General features: G+C 35.6%; 1 protein-coding gene across 1 annotated transcript; it reads left to right on the forward strand.

Annotated features, from left to right (window-relative positions):
* Positions 1-386: 386 nt before the first annotated feature.
* On the forward strand, positions 387-18,508 carry faah (fatty acid amide hydrolase). Its single transcript, XM_065293828.2, has 15 exons — positions 387-724; positions 1,102-1,215; positions 7,538-7,678; positions 7,752-7,885; positions 10,073-10,279; positions 10,383-10,423; positions 10,498-10,622; positions 10,710-10,835; positions 13,987-14,084; positions 14,254-14,350; positions 14,473-14,516; positions 14,699-14,738; positions 15,201-15,309; positions 17,347-17,492; positions 18,051-18,508. The coding sequence occupies exons 1-15, from the start codon at positions 518-520 to the stop codon at positions 18,177-18,179; spliced, it is 1,758 nt and encodes a 585-aa protein (XP_065149900.1). The 5' UTR covers positions 387-517; the 3' UTR covers positions 18,180-18,508.
* Positions 18,509-20,824: the final 2,316 nt, after the last annotated feature.

The raw sequence follows: 20,824 nt of genomic DNA on the forward strand, positions 1-20,824 counted from the left end.
ACGATATCGCATGTTTGTAATAATATAATGTTATATGTAATAATACAATAAAATAAAATATTTGTTGTACAAATATTTTATATCTATATATATACAGATGTATAGATTTATAGCAATGCCACAAGCTGCTGAAGCCTAAACGTAAAACACAAAATTTTTTACCAATATATAACATATATATATATATATATATATATATAAAAACATATATATATATATATATATATATATATATATAAAAACATATATATATATATATATATATATATATATATATATATATATGTTTTTTAATCAAAAATTTTGGTCAAAATGTTAGTGTTCTGCGTTTGGGCTTCAGCAGCTTGTGTCATTGCTCTCTTTGCACGCTCAAACAGGAAGTGACTGTGAGAGTCGGAGCTCTAGGACAGAGTTCGAGATTCTTTGATGTCGTTTCGTCCTACGAGAGTTGTTAAAAGTCCACACAGCAGCAGTAGTTGCAGAACAGGTTCATACTTAACCAGAAACAACATCAATTATGGAGATGTTTAATCATCTTCATGCGAACGTGAATAATAATTTGACATCAGTTTGTACAGCCAGCGTATGCGCTGCAGGCGCATTATTTCTCTTCTTGAAATGGATCAATAAACAGAAGATTCAGAAGAAAATACTGAAGGCTCGGAAAAGAAGAGACAAATCATTTCATGAAGCTAAACAAGCTGTGCAACAATTTAAAATATCGGTAAATAACATTTTTTTCTTTTAATAATATTGTGATTTTTTTGTTTGTTTGTTTGTTTTTGGCCGTCTAGTAGACTATATAATTAAATTTATCAAATACATATACGTGTAAATGTTTTTTAAATGCATACATGCATGTTTATATACATATTATGCAAAAAAAAACTACTTTTATTTTGTATGCAATTAATCACAATTAATCTCGACAGCTAGTTATCACAAAGATGCAATAGGAAAATCGTTCATTCATCCGTCACAAAATTAACCCTGCATTCTCTTTTACAGAATAACAAAACTGTAGACGGTAAATAAATATATGATTTATTTTTTATTTATTTTTCATTTATTCATGTTTTGTTTGTTTATTTCTGTTTCCAGAACCCTGACTTTGAGGGCAGTGTCATAGTATCTCTGTCATTGCCAGAACTCATTGAGAAACTCAAGGATGGATCCCTGCAGCCAGATGCTGTGCTTCATGCCTTCATGGAAAAGGTTGTAATTTATTTTAAAGGTGCAATTTGTAAGATATTTGCAGTAAAATCTCCAAAAACCACTAGGCCAGTGTTATATATTTTGTCCAGCTGATTACTATCAATATCTGTAATGTTTTCAACTACTTGTAAATCGTGAGAAAATTTCCATTCAAAACATTGACACGGGGCAGTGTGACCCTTTGTCACCGCCCTTACTGACGTAAACCACATGACAACAGTGGTCGAGCTCGAAAAAATAAAATGGCGGCCAAGGAAGCGGCTGGAGCACAAATTTAGTGAAAATAAACGTATATTTTCACTTTTTAAGCATTTTAATTGCATTTCTAGGGAGAAATTAGTATTGTAATTTTCAAATATGTGATTAGTTATCACAAAGGCGCGCTCTGTTTATATTTCAAACACGCTGCCTTTGAAGTGCGTCGGAAAGCCTTTCTCTGAGCGGCCTTCAGGCCTCCGAGGCCGAAGTCATGGCCTCATGAGGCAGCGAGGCAACAAGTCCTCACTGTCTTGAGTTTTCGGACGCAGCGAGCCAGTGTTGTGGACAAATGCGGAACTATGCGATAGCGCCTGTCGGACTACGCGCTTGCTTATGAACTTATGGATATCTCTGTACCGTCTGCCGCTGGTTGTGTCAGCTCCTGTAAGCGTACGGGCCAACCAAACGACCCAAGAAGAGTTTGGAACAAAACGAGGGAGGATCAATTTGTTGTTGCATTATCTGGATGGAGAGAGCTTCACGACATCATTTAACTAGACCGAGATTCTGATCCTGCTTGTGTTTTACGCGATGGGTGAGTTGTTTTGATTCGTAACCCTTCAAAAAACGTATACTATTATATTGATCACAACATTAGTGTGTAGATTGTAATCAGCGCGTCTTCCCGCGGACGGTATGCACATCAAAAGGTATTGTACAGCAATATAAATGGTCATTTTAAGACACTTCACAATAAGATTTGTACTGTCAATACATTATGTCAAAAATCATTGTAGATTGTAAGTTGAAAACTTAATTCTGTGCTGTGTTTACCATCGAATTTTGACTAATACTGTAATATCAATATGACTAACAATTTCGTTTTGAACATCACATATAAACTTACATAATGAAATAAAAAATGTGATCAAACGCAACATTTATAAGACTTGATTACCTTATCCATCAACGTGATTTCTCGTTCTCGTCTGATTGATGGCCATCAGCGGTTGAGTTAAAGACTACAAATCCCATAATTCCACGCTGCTTCAGAGCGTCAGTAAACAACATCATTGTTTTTGTTTGACCTGGCGCCATCTTGCGGCGCATAAATACAAATTGTATCTTTAAATGACTCTTTGTATCGGTTTATAGCTAGATTCATGACTTGTCTTGTGAAACCTTTTCTTGAAACCATTCACAGGTATTTTCAAAATATTCAAGTTAGATCATGTTTTTACACAAGCAACACACACACATCTCTGCTACAAATTAACTTACCTCATACAGTAGGAGGGATTCATTGTAACAGACAGAGAGTTTGTTGTAAGTAGTGGCAACCTAGGGTGTGGCATAATTTCCTCAATTAAATCAAACCACCACATTATATATAAATAAAATGTGTACTAACTTCACCATACTAAAATAATGCATGGACGTACACAGACTTAGAGTCAGATAACAACAATACGTAAGCTATCAAACGCTGAAATATTGTAATCCTGGTAGTTTAAAATGCTTTTCAAAGGCTGTCATTTAAGTGCAACTCCAGCAACAGATATACTAAAACAAGATAATATCAACACAAAACATTTTGCCATTTATACTGTGGCATCAATGTACCAATGTTCAGATATGTTCTAGAAAATTATATAAACACAAATAATTCAATACTATTTGATATACATACTAGAGGTGGATTGTCTGTACATCCTTCAATTATGCATTAATGCATATGGATACAGTAGATATTTTTGAAAGGGGCACCCAATTTGGACAAAAATTGTCAACTATGTCCAGTGATAATGTATTTACAGTTATCATTTCAATAAGTAGTATTTATATTGTTTTCATTATTATCACTGTACACTTGAGGATTGTGTTACTGTAACCTCGCTGTGTAACAAAATCAATCAGTTACTAGGGGTTGTTGACATGTTACACACCCAACTCAGAAACTGATAGTAACATATGATAAAGAAATGTACTTTGTGGTTTTAAAACACTTTTTGTCCAGTATCAATTTGGCTACTATATATCAAAGTTACCCGCCATTCAGAATTTTTACTAGCCAACAAAAAAGAAAAGAACCAGATTAACTATGACACATCTTCATTTTTAAAACATTTATTATATTTTTTATTATTATATTAAAAATCAAGGTTATCCCGCACACTATTAGTGTGACGTTTCGATCACAAGTATGCCTGAGGAAGATCTTGTGATCGAAATGTCTCAATAAATATTTTCATCTTTTGCAAGTTACTAATAGGGTGCGGGATACCCTTTATTTTTAATATATGCAATTTTTCAAGAAATTATTGATTGAATATAATTTATAAAAAGTAACATTCCAAATTGGCTAGAGTTTTCACAACATTACCCACCACAGCTGATTTTTACCTGCATTTAGTGGGTTAACAGGTGTTCATTTTAAACCCTGTATATAATAGTATTTCTTGTTTTGAACCATAAGAATTGTTCATTGCCCTTGTGATAGAGGTTTGGGTCAGCTGATGGATCGGTCATTTCATTTTATGCATTCTCACAACATCAACTTTGGATTACACATTACACATCTATAAGTTTCTCATTGATGTTGCATGCTGAATTATAGGATGTGAATGTTGTTGTTTTATGGTTTTGTTATACAGGGTGATGTTATCTAGTTTGATAAGACATGGTGCTTTGTTGGATGTATTTGAGTAAAAACAAGAAAAATCCTTTATATCACGATAGGCATCAGTTTTGAGCAAAACCAGATAATAAGTTAGTTGCACATATATAGACTTTAGTGTTTGGTTTCACAGAGTTTCTTACAGGAATCATTGGTTTCTAGAGAAAAGTGAGGAGCTTTCTGCATATAAGCAAATCATGCATTATGGATGTGACATTTGCAGTCAAAACTTGAAATATACATTCACAGAGAATGCATTTATTACCAATATACTAAACCATCTGTTTATATTTAAATATTATATTATATATTTATATTATAAACCCCTGATGAGTTCAGACATCAGATCAGACATCATGTTTTCTATTTTAGATTAGGGAAACATGCATGCGTTATGGATGTGACAAAAAAGTTTTTGGGAGACAAAATACTTTGTATGAATTGTGTGAATTAAAATGCACAAACTAGAAACAAGAAGACCCAATAAATGAAGAAGGGACGGCTCTTCAAAGAACATTTCATATTATTTTATTAAAATTTTTATGTGTGCTGCGTGCATTTATGTGGAAGAAACAGCGTTATGGACGTCACGTGACATTTCTAAAATTTGTGCTTACTTATGGAAAATAATAAAAAAAAGCTTTTAATACTTTAACAGAGACTTTTGCATGGGTATTTAAACCACCAAATATTGACATCTTAAGACATAAGTATGGTTAAAAACTTTGGGTAAAAAGTCTAAAAACTTTACTTTTTTTATAATAAAATTGACATTTGCATGGAATTGCTAATATGGTGTTAATATTTGGTCATTGCAATGTAAACACATATAGGTTAAGTACGAAGAAAGGCTGGGATAGATTCCGAAATGGCGTAAAGAATAAAGAAATAAAGAAAGGCTGGGATTCAAAATTAAATTTCAACCTGTAAATACAGTTTTATGATTTTGTAAAATTAACGTTCTGATGCAGAAAAAGCATGAAAGATTGTTTACCAAAGTTTTCACTGTTTGTTTGATCTGGTGTATTGACTGTGTTTTCAGCATGTGTATGAAAGCTCAGATTTCCTTGTTTGCATCAAAGCACACAAGCTTTTCTTAGTAACGTTCTTAAATCTGGATTGGCGGGTTTGCATGCTGTCTTTAGGGTGAACTACAAACTGTATGCATATTTGTAGTGTATTGTATTATTGTTGCATGGTTTTCTGTCTCTTGTCTGGCAATGTTTGCACAGGGTTGCAGACATGCACTTTATGTGACTAGGTTAAAATTAACTTTTTAGTCTGTGTTGTTTTATGTAAATTAGTGTCTGTGGTCCTGGAATAACGTGGTATCATTTCACAATGTACTGCGCTGCTAATTTGGGTGAAAACTGACAAAAAAGCTACTTAACTTGAATTGATAAAGATAAATCAACAAATTATATTTAACTTTGTGCCATGCAAATTATTTTCAACTTGTGCGAAGACGCGTTTGAGGCAAATAGCGAGTTTTCACAGCTATTGCGCCGCCCAGTTCGCATCTTTCGCATTGACCCGCACCAGTTTGCGTCTATTCGCATCTTTGCATTAACTTTGTATCTGTTTGCAAAAATCATTGAATTCGCCTTTGGTGTGTACGCCCCATTACACTAAGTAGATCTCTCTGTCATGAAAATGACTTTCTCTGTGACCTCTATCTCATATAATACAAATACACACAAGTTGCATATCTAAAACTCTAGATCCTTCAGAATCCAATTGATATAATATTCTTATGAAAGTTTTTGATATAAAATATAAGTATCTTTTGTGCCCTAGTGTATAATTTTATGTATTAGTGATGTCTAAACTGGGAATTAAACTGGGAACATAAAAAACGGTTCTGGCTAGATGGGATACAGCTTGTGAGATGTTGGGTTTAGGGTTAGGATTAGGATGAAAAACAGCGATTCTGGCTAGAGAGGATACAGCTACGGCCTAAATCACATTAAATATTGGGTTTAGGGTTATGTTTAGGGCATGGGCGTAGATTTAGGGTGGGACGCTAGGGACATGTCCCTAGCAATATTCAGGGAAGACTGAATTGTCCCTAGCAATAATTTCGACCAAACAATTAATCTGTATTTATATATAACCACTAATGTCCTTCTTATTCTTGTGTTTTCTATTTTTTACTTATTATATTTTTTTTTCAGGAATCATTTAAATGAGACTAGAAATCTTTTGCAATCCTGTTCTGTAAAAATGACGCTCTATTTGGTACACAAACGGTTAACGGCTTTCGTTCTCTGCAATGCCCGCCTCCGTAACTCACATCGCTAATATGATTGGCTTTGCATTTCTTTAGTCCCGCCTCTCTAATCGTATTGCTAATATGATTGGATTAGCATTTCTTGAGTCCCGCCTCTCTATTTCACATCACTTTATGATGGGCTTACTCGCTACGTGTGATAGGATGGTTTCACTTTGTACAACGCGCCAAAGTTCACTCAACAAGACGCGCGTGATTATTCGGGCTACAGGTAAGCGAGGAAGAAAGTATTATTACACCCACTGTAACTGTTTCATGCACAAAATACGGAACAAGTTGTGTCACATAATGATTCAAGGACAGTGTTTTAACCAATACACGACAATCCCATGTTAACCTGAGGAGTTGCAAACTTGTGTCAACCTTTTATAAATGGGGTAGCAAGGTTATTTAGGGGGTCCCTAATCCATGAAAGAAAATTACCCCAACATGGTAAAAACATGAATTCATGTCATGATTGCTGAATACTTTACATTACTGCACTGTGGTCATTACTTGCACAGATGTAGACATGATGTTAGGTTGCATTTTAAACTTAAAATTATTTTTTTCACACTGATTAACTGTCTGTTAATGAAAAGAAGATTTAACGTGAACTACAGAAACGTTAATAAACGTTGTTCAGGAAACAGCATGATATACATACCTACTTCAACACTGGGATTTTTTTGGCAAAATTAAAATAAGATTTAAATATTAATTGCATATTCTTCATTGTTATAAAGTAAATATGGTTATATCTTACAATGTGATTTTCTTTTTTTTTTGACAAAGACTTAAACAGTTACTGTTTATTAGGCTCTAGGACATAACAAATTGTTTATTATAAATTTGGGATGGCCGGGGGTGGCGAGTCAGATGTTACTGAGTAAAGTGCATACTGAGTTGTCTGTTGTTTGTGTCAAGTAAACGGTGATAAACAGTTTTTGCAATGCAACCATTTTATTTATGTCCCCACCAATGCCAGAATCAAACCTACGCCCTTGGTTTAGGGGTCGGGTCAGGATGAAAACCGCACACATCCGGTGAGATTTCACGAGATTATGGCCGTAGCTTTATCCCTTCTAGCCTCAAATCCCTAAATAAAGTATTTCTGCTGCTTGAATGAAACCAATGTGTCAGAAACTGAGAATGATGTCTTTGGTTTGGTTTCAAAGGCTCTGCAGGTGAACGACAAACTGAACTGCAACACTCAGATGCTGATGGGCTCCGTGGAGCAGCTGAAAGACATCAAGACTCAACAGAAAGGTCTTCTATATGGCATCCCAATCAGCATCAAGGAAAACCTCGGATATAAGGTGAAGATCTGGGCTCAGGTGTGATTGGTCAGGTCTGCGGGTTTGCATTGTAACTCTCTGTTTGTGCCTACAGGGTCATGACTCTACATGTGGAGTGCTGAGTAAAATAGATCAGCCGGCGCTTATGGACAGTGTGGTTGTTGCTGTGCTTAAGAGACAGGGCGCCATTCCTTTCGTCAAGACAAATGTCCCGCAGGGTCTTCTGAGGTGAGCCCACCTCATATCGTGTGCAAACGTAATGCAAAAGACTGTCATGTTAAATATTACACACATATAACCCATGCAGAGCATTTACTGAAGCTTTTAGCATTAAAAGTTTAGTTAAATGCGTGAATGTCAGGGTCAACTATGTGGAATGGTGATAAACCAAACCACATAGGTGACCCTGGACCACAGTCATAACGGTCAATTTTTGAGATTTGTATCATCTGATAAATAAGTTTTTCTTTTAAAATATGGTTTGTTAGGATAGGACAACATTTGGCTGAGATACAACTATAGGTAAATCTGGAGTCTGAGGGTGCAAAAAAAATCAAAATACTGAGAAAATCGCCTTTAAAGTTGTCCAAATGAAGTCCTTAGCAACACACATTACTAATGATTAATACATTTTTTACATATATCCGGTAGGAAATTTACTAAATATCTTCATGGAGCATGATCTTTACTTAATATCCCAAATAATTTTTGGCATAAAATTTTTTTTTGACCCATACTATGTATTTTTGGCTATTGCTACCTACCCAAGCTATTATGACTGGTTTTGTGGTCCAGGGTCACAAATTAACGAAGTCATGCATTGTCAGAGATTTTTGTTTGTTGCTTTAAATGTTCCCATTGATCAAAATGTAATCCACTTGTTAACTTGTGACATAAGAAAATACAATTTCTGGGTCAAAGCCTCCGCTGACTACAATTTAAACAGCTGTTTATTGGCAATTATACATTATACGGGCTCATGACATCCCAGACACAGGTCATGGAAATTTTGCTTTTTAGTCAGGAGAAGTCAGGGGATTTGACATTTGACTTAAAGTGGGAACCTTGAATTTTTTTGGCATCCAGACATTGTAATGATAATTTTGAAAATTGGGGATAAAACTATGGGGTTAACAACCTGGATATATAAAAACTGACTGTAACGTCTTTTCTGAAAGTTTGGGTGGAATGTTTTTTTTTTTTCAAAAAAGTGCAAAGGTTCAACAAGCTCTTTAATCCTCTGTGTTTACTGTTATATAATATAATCCCATTAAAGTGTGATGAATGATTATATAAATTTATAAAAGCAGCCATTGCGTAAGAATATGACACCGTAAGCATGATTTTAAGATAATAAACCCTCATTCAGTGTGATTTAACACCCGTCATAAACACATGGTTGACATAAAATCTTTGCGCTTCACAATCATCAAACGTTTATGAAAGTTGATTACTCTTTTAAGTATCTTACAACCGCTTGTCAAATTTGAATTACATTACAGTAAGCTTCCTTCACAACTAAAATGTGCATGAATAAATACAAATAAGGTCTTTTAAATGCCATAGATGAATATTTAGTAATTACATATATAGATAACAAATAAATCTACATACAGTGGGGAAAATAAGTATTGGACACATTAGCATTTTTATCAGTAAGGGGATTTCTAAGTTGGCCATTAACAAAAAAATTTCACCAGATGTTGCCATTAAACCAAATATTGAATTCATACAAAGAAATCAGAACATTTAAGTATACAAGTTGAGTCATAATAAATAAAGTGAAATGACACATGGAATAAGTATTGAACACACTTTATTTAATACTTTGTAGAAAAGCCTTTGTTGGTGATTACAGCTTCTAGACGCCTCTTGTATAGAGAGACCAGTTGTCTGCATTTCTCAGGAGTAATTCTGGCCCATTCTACTACACAAATGGTCTTTAAATATTGGAAGTTCCTTGGGCCTCTTTTATGAACTTTGATCTTCAGTTCTCTCCATAGATTTTCTATAACTTGTATACTTAAGTGTTCTGATTTCTTTGTATGAATTCAATATTTGGCTTGATGATTGGCTACATGTTCCACTAATATTTTTATTAAAACTTTTTTTAATCATATGCTAACAATTCCAAGATAAGGTTGTTAAAATATTCTTTAAATTTTGCCCCCTCTATGTTACAACAAAATCAAATGGCAAATAAAGAGAGTTGGGGGAAATCACTGGTTTATGTAATGTTGTTTATTTAGTTATGTGTTCAACTCATGTTGACTGTTCTATATACAAATGATAGCCTTTGACACATAGAAATAAATCATTCTCTAGCTCTGGTTACCTACTATAGATTTTAACAAAGTCTAGACACCATTGACTGATTAAACTATAACCAGTCTGCCGTGTTTCAATCCGCTGTAGTTATGACTGCTGTAACCCAATTTATGGCCAAACCCTGAACCCCCACAACCTTCAGAAGACCCCAGGAGGTTCATCCGGAGGAGAAGGAGCTCTGATTGGTGGAGGTGGCTCCATCCTGGGCCTGGGGACTGACCTCGCCGGGAGCGTTCGTATCCCATCTGCCTTTTGTGGGATTTGTGGACTTAAGCCCACATCAAACCGGATAAGGTTCTTGTGTTTGATTTATGTGAAGATATATAATACCTAGGCTAGTAGTGTCATTTTTGCATAAATTTGACCTATGTGGGATTTTTTTTTTGTTTTTTTGTAGTTTGCGTGGAGCCAGTTCTTGTAACAAGGGCCAGAAGTCAGGTACACAATTTTACAGCAATCATAAACCACATTGTTCAGCACCGTTGCAATACGATTCTGTGTTGTGTTTGTAGTCTTGTCATCGATTGGCCCCATGGCGAGGGATGTTGAGAGCTTGGCCCTCTTAATGCAGGCTCTTCTCTGCGAGGACATGTTCACCTTGGACCCCACCGTTCCTCCCATACCGTTCAACCGCGAGGTCCTGAACAAGCAAAAGCTTGTTTTATAGATAACGATTGCCAAGCAGCTGTTACAAGTCTGTGATTCCTTTTTACCAAATGAACAGGTGTATGAGAGCTCAGAACCCCTGAGGATTGGTTATTATGAGGTAGACGGTAACTTCCAACCATCTCCAAGCACGGCCAGGGCCTTCAGGGAGACCAAGCACCTACTGGAGAGAGCAGGGCACACGGTACAACGATAAACTGTTTGTGATTTAATGATGCATTACAGAATTAAACATAAAAGAAAATGTTTTAATATTAATCTTAAAGTGCCCATATTATGAAAAACTCACTTTTTCTGGTTTTTGGGGTGTTCTTTTATGTCTCTGGTGTTTCCACACGCATACAAACGTAAAAAAAATCAATCCATGTTGTTTTGAGTGAGATACAGGTTTCTGAATGTCCTCTGCCTTGAGCCAGATTTCCCGATTTTAAAATCAGCTCCGTTGTGACGTCACTAGCCTTGCTATTTCTGACAGCGCTGTTTGGATATTATGTATTATACTCCCGCCTACTTTTTAAAACAAAGTTTTAATGCGTGTTTATGTGTTTACCAGAACCTAAAGTGTAATCTCATATATACTTAGTGTTACGACGTAAATAGTACTCAGATTGTATTTTATATTCTATTACATGACGTTCATGCGAAATCTGTTGTAAACAACAGACTATATCTATATTTCACAGATTATATGCATTTGTGAAAATAAAATGGTCATTGGATGTATTCTTATTAGACAGTTTTCATGGATTATTCACACATCTGAAACAGACTGGATTTGATTTGCAATTTCCGTTTATATTCTTCATGTTGTAGGTATGTGACACAATTTTTATACATGGTTAAATGCTAAAACTAGTTGTTCAGATAGAAAGAGCTTGAAAAAAACTTTATAATGACTCCGAGACCATGTCTATGGGTTCAAGAATAACAAAATACTGGCCATTTGAAACTTGTAAATCATAACCTTATTTTGTCCCATTGTTTTCCATTTTGCGAGTGGTAAAACAACCTTTGCGCGTCGTTCAAATTCATTGAAATTTCGTTCACTTGTAGTTTAGCAATTTTTCTAAATCTAAGTTACAAATTCAAGAATGTTTTTACTCCGCACGCCGCTTGAGGTAATCCATAGTTTCGTCGAGAGGAACCAAATTAACAGCTTTGACAGCCGAGATTGTCACGTACCTACATGTTGTCATCTGGACTTCTGTTGCAAAATACTACATTTATGATGCTAGAGCATCTGTATCTCAAAACAGAGACCATAAACCCGTAGACCTTATAAACGATGTATAGTAATGTTAATATAATGTTTGTAGACAGTAAGCTATATAGATATTATTGTCAGCGTTAAAAAAAACTGGCGTCATCCCGCCCACAAATTGGTGCGTGTCGAGGGGGTAAACTCGTGTTTTATAAGTCATTTGCCATTGAGAAGGTTTCTCCTGCAAAGCCAGTGACCAGCTACCATACTTTTCGAAAGTTATCAGAAATATTTAACTGTTTTAGTTTACAATTCTACATGAACTAACTAAGTAATAGTGTTTTGCCAAACTAACCAAGACCGGACCTTAGCGACCCGGATTTTCCGACGAGCCTATCCCAGAGTCTCTATCACTTTCTCAAGATATGGCGGACTTCCCGCTAGCTACTAGCAATTAGCATGGTGTTCACAAGCAGTATACTTCCCCCGTCAGTTCTAATTTTCTGTAATTTGCGGAAATAATGCATTTGAAAATGTTTTATAAATGGGAATATGTTAGCGTTGTCCAGGCCAAAACGAGTGTACTGTTGAGACTGCTACATCACATCACAATTTACACTCGAAGCCAAACATTACCATACTTTCCGGACTATAAGACGCACCAGAGTATAAGCCGCATCATTCAAAAATGCAAGACAAAATAACATATGTCACCGTGGACTATACAGCGCGTTTATTTCGAAAATTATTTCACAAAATCTAAGCCCAAGAACAGACATTTAATCTGGAATGGCAAGTTATTCAACTAAACAATAGCAGGCTGAATAGATGTCTGTACGTTAAAGTAATATTATCAGTTATTTAAACGATAAACCATAGCATACAAAACTTACCTGGAAGGTTGAATAAAGCCAACTAGCATGAAGTTCGCAGGCTCTTCATTCCACATCACTGAATTCATTAAATTACATAAATACAGAAGCAGCATATGGCGGACTCTCGCGGCTATATACGGTAATGTTGTCTCTTGCCTTATAAATGTCAAAATTAATTCATACTGACTTACAAGGCGCACCTGACTATAAGACGCAGGACCAGCCAAACTATGGGAAAAAAACGCAGCTTACAGACCGAAAAATACGGTATGTGTAATGAGTTTCTTCTCCTGGAGTGTACTTATTAGTGATACTTTTTGCTTGATTTGTCTGTTGTCAATACATAAACCGTTAATATATAATAATATACAGTATATGGTCTGTACTGCTCGCGCGATACCATTGCACATGTGCACATGACGTTAACTCTTTCACCGCCAGCGTTTTTAAAAAAGTTGCCAGCCAGCGCCAGCGTTTTTCATGATTTTCACAAAAGGTTAATGTCTACCAGAAAATGTTCTTCTTCAAATATATAAACATACAATATACCAAATGAAAGAACAGACCCTCTGCTTTCAAACAAAAAAAACCGTTTCATCCTACCTTCAGTGGTTCTTTTGTAATCAGCTTTTGAATATGGGTAGGTTTCTGCAAAAACACCACATTTTGAGCAAAAAGCAGAGATAATTCCATTTTTGTGACAGACTTTTCATAGAGATCCCATTCAGAGCGATCTTTAAAACAGACACGGACATGCAGCCGCTTGCCATAGGGCAATACTTCCGGGTTTAAAAGGTTGCGGAAGGGCACCACCTAGTGGATAATAGCTGTATTGCGGAAAGACGGAAAAACTCGTCATTGGCGGGGAAGCGTTGTCTCTTGATTGACGAGATATCTCGTCAGTGGCGGGGAAAGAGTTAATAGTGGGGCGTGGGCAAAGGAGCAGCAGCTCATAAATATGTAATGACCACCTCAAAACGGCACAATCTGAAATGCACTGAAACAGAGGCTATTAGAAATGGGTAAGAATCTTTTCCTACAAGCTATTTCGAGCAAACAACTTCTGAAACATGTTTTATGAAACTCATGCACATATTTAACTTGTGGAAAAACTGGCATAATATGGGCACTTTAATGTAACAAGCATATAAAAAATGCTTTAAAACTATGCACGCATGAAAGGGTTAATAGCCAAGTTTTTAAAGTTGTGTAGTTGATCAGAAATGGTCTGGGGTTGTGACGTGTTCTTCACCCTTCAGCTGATCCCGTTCAAACCCCCGCGAATCACCACGGCCGCAAATGAGCTGATGATTAAAGGGATTTTGGCGGATGGAGGTGCGACCCTCCTGAAAAACATGTGAGTCCATTATTATTGTGTTTCTGTATTAAACGTGCTTCATTCATCTGTTATACATAGTAACACTAAATAATGAATATAGTTTTCAGCTTTACAGAAAATAAGCATTCAAGGCATTTGTACTTGTTTTGCATGAGCTTCATAAGGTACAGTATGTTTGTGATTTCAGAGGGAAACCCATTGACCCAACTCTTCAATCTCAACTAATGCCATACAGACTCCCAAACTTCATAAAGAAGATTCTTTCTGTCATTCTCAAGCCTATTGTGAGTTTCGTTATCTTTAACCATTTCCTGTTTTTCGTTTGTGTCTTTCATTTGTGTTGAACTAATGGTCAACCTATGAGGTGTATTGTTAAAGTGTCTGATGCTTGTCTTTTCCTCTCCAGTATCCACGGATATCTGCATCCCTAAATTCAATATGTGGTTTGAGGTGAGCTACAGATTAAATCATAGCATATTATAAGTACTGTATATTAAAGTATTAGTATTATAGTATTATATTAAAGTGGAAAGTGGATAAGGTGATCAGGATCTTTTTTCAGCCTGAAAATGTACTGTATATCTTTAAATGCTTATTTTCAACATTTCTACCATTTTTCTTTCTTTTGCAAGGTCCATACCAGAATTATGGCAACAACATACACAAGTCGAGGTAGTCTTCCTTTATTTTATTGCTTTTATTGTTTTTAGAAACCTCTCTTCTAATGTCATTATTCAGCAAATTGCTAATAGTTACTAACCTCCCATCTGGTTTATGGGCTGAAGGTTCACCTTGCACACGCATAGTGTTATGTTAAGTCTTTTAAATTGCACATCATTCTACTGATTCAACAACAAATCATTTAGAAACACACTTCAATTACTAATATAAGAAGTATTGCCAGAATATCCCCAGTAAACAGATCTAGACAGGTGGAGCTGGGGATGGAGGTGGGTGATTGTTGGTGCGCTGCTTATAGCACGCCAACAAGACTACTTAAATACATTGTTATTGCTGTAAATTACCTGAAGCTAATTCCTTTTGGTTACAAGCTGATCGCAAGAATCACATCACTGAACTACTGTATAGGTTATTTCTATAAAAATCATATTAATAATCTTTTTCAATCTGCAGGAATACATTCATGAGGTGTTTGCAGAATGGAGAAGACTGAATCTGGACGTTCTTTTGTGCCCAATGCTCGGACCTGCCTACAATTTCTTCTACTGCGGCAAACTCAACAGTACTGTATTTTACCTTTATTAGATTACCCACACAGCGGTAAATCTTAGCATTCACTAAAACAGAGCCAAATGACCTGATTAATTTTAGTCTGATCAATAATAACGCAGTACAATAAGCTTTCATTTGTTAACAGGAGTCAAACTGTGATTAGATAGATTTTTAGCGGCGTAAAAACTCTTCATTTTGTGCATGCAGCTTTATTAAAGTTTATTCAGTAGTCCCATTAATGTTGTTTCTAATCATGTGATAAAAGCAGTTGCAGATATTTTACAAAATACATGCTGGCACCAATTAAAAGTTTCTGCGAAATCTCGCGAGGTTTGGGCAAAAGTCTCACGATTTACATCCAGAACATGATGCATGATGGGGCACGCTGAGCCTTGAATACCGCTCCGAAGCGGTAGGAGTTTGTAGTTTGTCCCTTTAGGGCTACTGTAGAAGCATGACAGCGACTTCTGTGTAAGGAGACCCGCGGTGTGTAGATAAAAACGTCTCATTCTAAGTTAATCAATACATTACGGTTTGTTTAGTAAGTTCTTAATACACCACTGATAAAATAGTTATGGAGATTAGATTGCATTGCTGTCAAGAGATCCTTTTTAAAGTTACACAATGCACCTTTAATGTATTAGCTAACAATAAGCAACATATTTTTACAGCATTTATTCATTTTTGTTTATGCTTGTTATTTTAATAGTTTTTTGTTTGTTCTTTCTGTTTACTAATGTTAACAGAATGTATAAAGAAATGAATAAATGCTGTAGACATATTGTTTATGTTAACACATATATTGAAGTGTTATCGTATGAATGTCACATGATACTGTTTAGAATTATGCTTTAAGTTCACACAGTCCAGTTACTCATTAATCAGAGATAACTAAGATAACCAGACTGTCACAGGCTTTCTTCTGACATTTATTTATTTTTAAGAGTTTTTTTTAAAGAGAATGAAGACCCTCACAATCATTTTAGCAAACAAAAGCTGAAGAAAAGAGTTTCAAATATATAAGTTTCAAGTTTTCAAAAATATCTTTACATACTTTTTCTTTACTAAATCTTTTTTTTTTGCACATATAAATAATAATAATAATAATAATAATAATATGATCTATGGCATTGTTTCCATCAAGTGTGGTCAACAGAGGAAAGTGATGCAGGTATCATTCATTACATCATAGATATTTTAGAGGTACGTTTACATGCAACCAAATAATCCCTTTGTAATCGTTTTGATGGCTCAATCAGATTGAAAAGCCTTGATGTTAACACTCTAATTAATATGATTGAGGTCGATCGGATGCAAATATTGATCGTATTGAAAGTGGTGGTGTAGTCCAATCTGTGATCTGATCATCAGGAGAAAGTATGCATGTAAGCTCGTAAATCATGTCAAAAATACCTTGTTCACATGCGCAGAAGAATTGTGCTTAAGTTCATGTCTTGGCTGTACATTCTGCAGCGTTCGTGTCTTTCATAAAATTAAATAAAGCAATAAAATAGCGTTGTGCGTTTTAAAAAGTTAGTTTTCTTTGTTTATATCTGAAAACAGTTCAACTTTCTCCAACTCAACTTTGTACATATAGAGATAAAGCGTGAACTCAACAAGAGATGCTGTGCGCTGCGTTGCCAAGTCCTCTGCTTTTTTGCAGACTTCAGATTTGGGCTACTTTTAAACTTTTTCAGCGAGTTGATTTTGATTTTTTTGTTTATAAGTTAATGATATTTGGGCTGTGAATAGTCATTGGGATGCTTTTGGGCTAGTTTTGAATGTCCATTGGGCTGGTTTTGATACGCGAATCTGGCAACCCTGGCTGTGCACTTGCGCAGATGTTTGGTTCAGATTATATGGACTGTACATGTAAACAAACATTTTTATGTACTGTTGTAACCTGCAATTGGATTAAATTCAGTAAACAAGTGACTTTAATTTCATTGCATAACACGTACTGTTTCATTAGCATGAGTTTACCAGTAATACAATTCACCTCTGTGCATTATTGTGTTTATTCTAAACCTCTCAATTCTTTCTGAAGGTGTTTTGAGTATCACGGGTTTGTCTAATCTGCTGAACTTCCCCGCTGGGACCGTACCCGTCTCTAAAGTGACAGAAGAGGATGAAGCACAGCTTAAGCACTACAAGGGATGCCACAGCGATTTATGGGACAAACTCTTTGTTAAGGTTAGTTTTCACACTGCTGGGTTTAACAATGATGTTACAAAGATTTTAAATAATATTAGAATCATTTTGTGATTAAAGAATTTTATACCACGGGTCTGTTGAATGCTGTATTCTGATTGGCTGAGAAATATTCCGTGGGTATGCATTAATTTCTGATAACCGCACACCTAACTTGTCAAATGCCTTAAAAATAGGCACCAGAGCAATGTTTGTGGTAACCGTGGTATAAGAGGAATAATTGACTCCGGTCTTTTGAATTATTTGAAAATAATGCACACCAGCGGCGTAACGGTGGCCACCAGGTGGGAGCATATTCACAATTACAAAATGGGAACCAAACAATGTCAGGGAGATTGAAATATCAGGCTATTTAAACATCATAGGTGGCTTGTACCTGAAGATTTCTGTGTTTATGTATTTATGTTAAATGAATCAAAATCCATTAAATAGTCTGCACTTGTATGCTCTTTACTAATAAAAATAATGTCCACATATTAGCCAAATGTTTTTGGATGAGTTTGTATTAGGAATTATTAAGTGTTTGTGTGTGTATTTCAGGCGGTGACAGGCGGTGTCGGTCTTCCTGTGGGAGTACAGTGTGTGTCTTTACCGTGGCAGGAAGAGATGTGTCTGCGCTTTATGAGAGAAGTGGAGATGCTCACGGCCAAAAATAAACTCAACAAGTAACATTAATGACATCGTTCATCTGATCTTTATGTCATTACCTCTGATTATTAAAGAATCTGGGTTGCTAACAAACATGTTTTATTACTTTATTAACTTGGGGGGCGCCAGATAGTGTCAGGGGCTCCCATTTCTGAAATACATTAATTTATCTTAAAGGTTTAGTCAATTTTCTTAAAAAAAATCCAGATAATTTACTCACCACCATGTCATCCAAAATGATGATGTCTTTCTTTGTTCAGTCCAGAAGAAATTATGTTTTTTAAAGGGAAAATTTCCAAGGATTATTCTCCTTTTAATGGACTTTAATGGACCCCAACACTTAACAGTTTTAATGCAGTTAAAAATTGAAGTTTCAAAGGACTCTAAATGATCCCAAACGAGGCATAAGGGTCTTATCTAGAGAAATGATTGTCATTTTTGGCAATACAAATAAAAATATGCACTTTTAAACCACAACCTCTTCTTCCTCCGGCTGTGTGACGACCCCCAGGGTGAACGTGATTTCACCAAGTAGGATGTGATCCTGGATCAACACCATTGTTGGTCCTGGATCAACATTTTCTTTAACCAATAAGATTGCAGGATTAGGATTTGGGTGTATGTTAGATTTAGGTTTAGGATTGGGTTAGGGGCTTTAAAAGTACCCCTCAAACTATTATTTCACACTAATTTCAGGGTTTAAAAATGGTTAGGGTTTGAGTTAAGGGTAAGTTGGGGTATCTTTGATTGAAACGTTAATCCAGGATCAACAAAAAATGTTGATCCAGGATCACATCTTACTTGGTGAAATCATGCAATTGTGTAATAATGTCGAAAGGTCACGTGTTACATATATGAAACGCACATTTGCGGACCATTTTAAACAATAAACGCATATGTCATCTGTGACCTCTTGACGTGATGACGTATTACGTGAGGTCGCGCTGGCGAGGAAGAGGAAGACGAGAAGTTTTTCATGCCAAAACTGACAGTCGTTTCGCTAGACAAGACCCTTATACATCGTTTGGGATCGTTTAGAGTCCTTTGAAACTGCAATTTTAAACTGTGTAAAAAAGTGTTGAGGTCTGTTTAAGTCCTGGAAAAATCCTGGAATGTTTTCCTCAAAAATATTTCAGATAGCGATATACTTCCTGGCTCCCTGTCTTTGTCGTTAAGCCTCACCATTGGTTGAATTTGATATACACATTCAGACACAGTTACTTCTGGAGGTGTCCCCAAAGTGTCACAGCAGTGACGCAGCGCGAGTTCCCTCGAAAGGGAACACAATGAAACTTTGCTCTCATTTGAAATGTGTCCTCACATTTAGTCCTTGAATTTGAGGGTATTGGACCTGGAAAGTCCTTGAAAGGTCCTTGAATTTGAAGTTAACCAAGCCGTGGGAGCCCTGCTTGAAAATATCTTCCTTTGTTTCATGTGTAAGTGAGAACACACGCATCACACATTTTTATTGAATTTTTGAATCACTAATGTTGTGTCATTGTTTTGTTGCCAGTTATATTGTTTTATGTTTAAAGCTAATTGCACAACCAGCTTCATATAAAGTCGTTATAAAGTTTGAGATTAAATGCCATAAATGCATTTTATGATGTAATAAAGTCATTTTATGAAATAATTGGATTGTCACTTAATGTGATTTTTGTATGACGTATCATCAGTGAATAAAAACATGATTATTGAGATGAGCAGCGTGAGGAGTACATTTGTTACAGAAAACTATATTAAGAGGTAAATTTCAGCTAATTTGAGAATTGTCCTGTTAAAGTCACAAATGTGATTTATTGTTTTAATCACGTGCCCTCCATATAAAGTAGAATTAATCTGAAAACATGACTACATCTCTGCATGTAGATGCATTGATCACTTTTACCAGAGTAAAATGCAAAAGAATTTCTACAAGTAGTCATGTAATATACTACCTTGTTCTTAAATCCTAATATTTTATTGTTAGTGCACTTTGTTTCTACAGAACAGTATACACTTTGAAATAAACTAAAACTACATCACAGTTTAATTTGAAAACAATGTTTCAGTATTGAGTGCTTTCTCTCTTTTCTGATTGGCTGTTCTCTATAGATGGTTATATCTGGAATGATGACTTTGGTTCAAAACGCTGTAGCTGGAGTTAATGACACTTGACGCCGTCACCATCAGACTAATGTAAATATTAGTTTGCGCTGGGTATTACATACATTCATTTACATGAGTCAACTAGGGATGGAGAACCATTAGGGAGGTTGATTTTGTCTCATTTCTTTATTCTTGTGCTCGTTCCATTGCTGATATGATCCTGAATTATAATCCAGGCCTGAATGTGGAAATGTAATCAAAAATGCATCTATTTGTTATATGCATTACCGAAACAAATACAGTACGCAGTAAATATTTCACAGTAAATTATTCATACTATAAACCACAGATCTATGAATATGCGAATTAGTTCCCACTTCCACTTTTTTTGCACCATTTCGGACCATATATAGGGGAGAGCGGGGCACAACCTAATGCTTTTTGGTTGTGGCTCAATCATTCAAAAAAATAACCCAAGTTAATCAGTTTGATCAAATAAAAAATGTAAAAAAGCAAATTAAAACATCTGCTAAAGAAAAGTCTTCCATATTCAATTCAATTTCATTTATATAGTGTAG

The sequence above is a fragment of the Paramisgurnus dabryanus genome, chromosome 7 (assembly GCF_030506205.2).
Source record: "Paramisgurnus dabryanus chromosome 7, PD_genome_1.1, whole genome shotgun sequence".
In the NCBI taxonomy this organism is placed as follows: Eukaryota; Metazoa; Chordata; class Actinopteri; order Cypriniformes; family Cobitidae; genus Paramisgurnus; species Paramisgurnus dabryanus.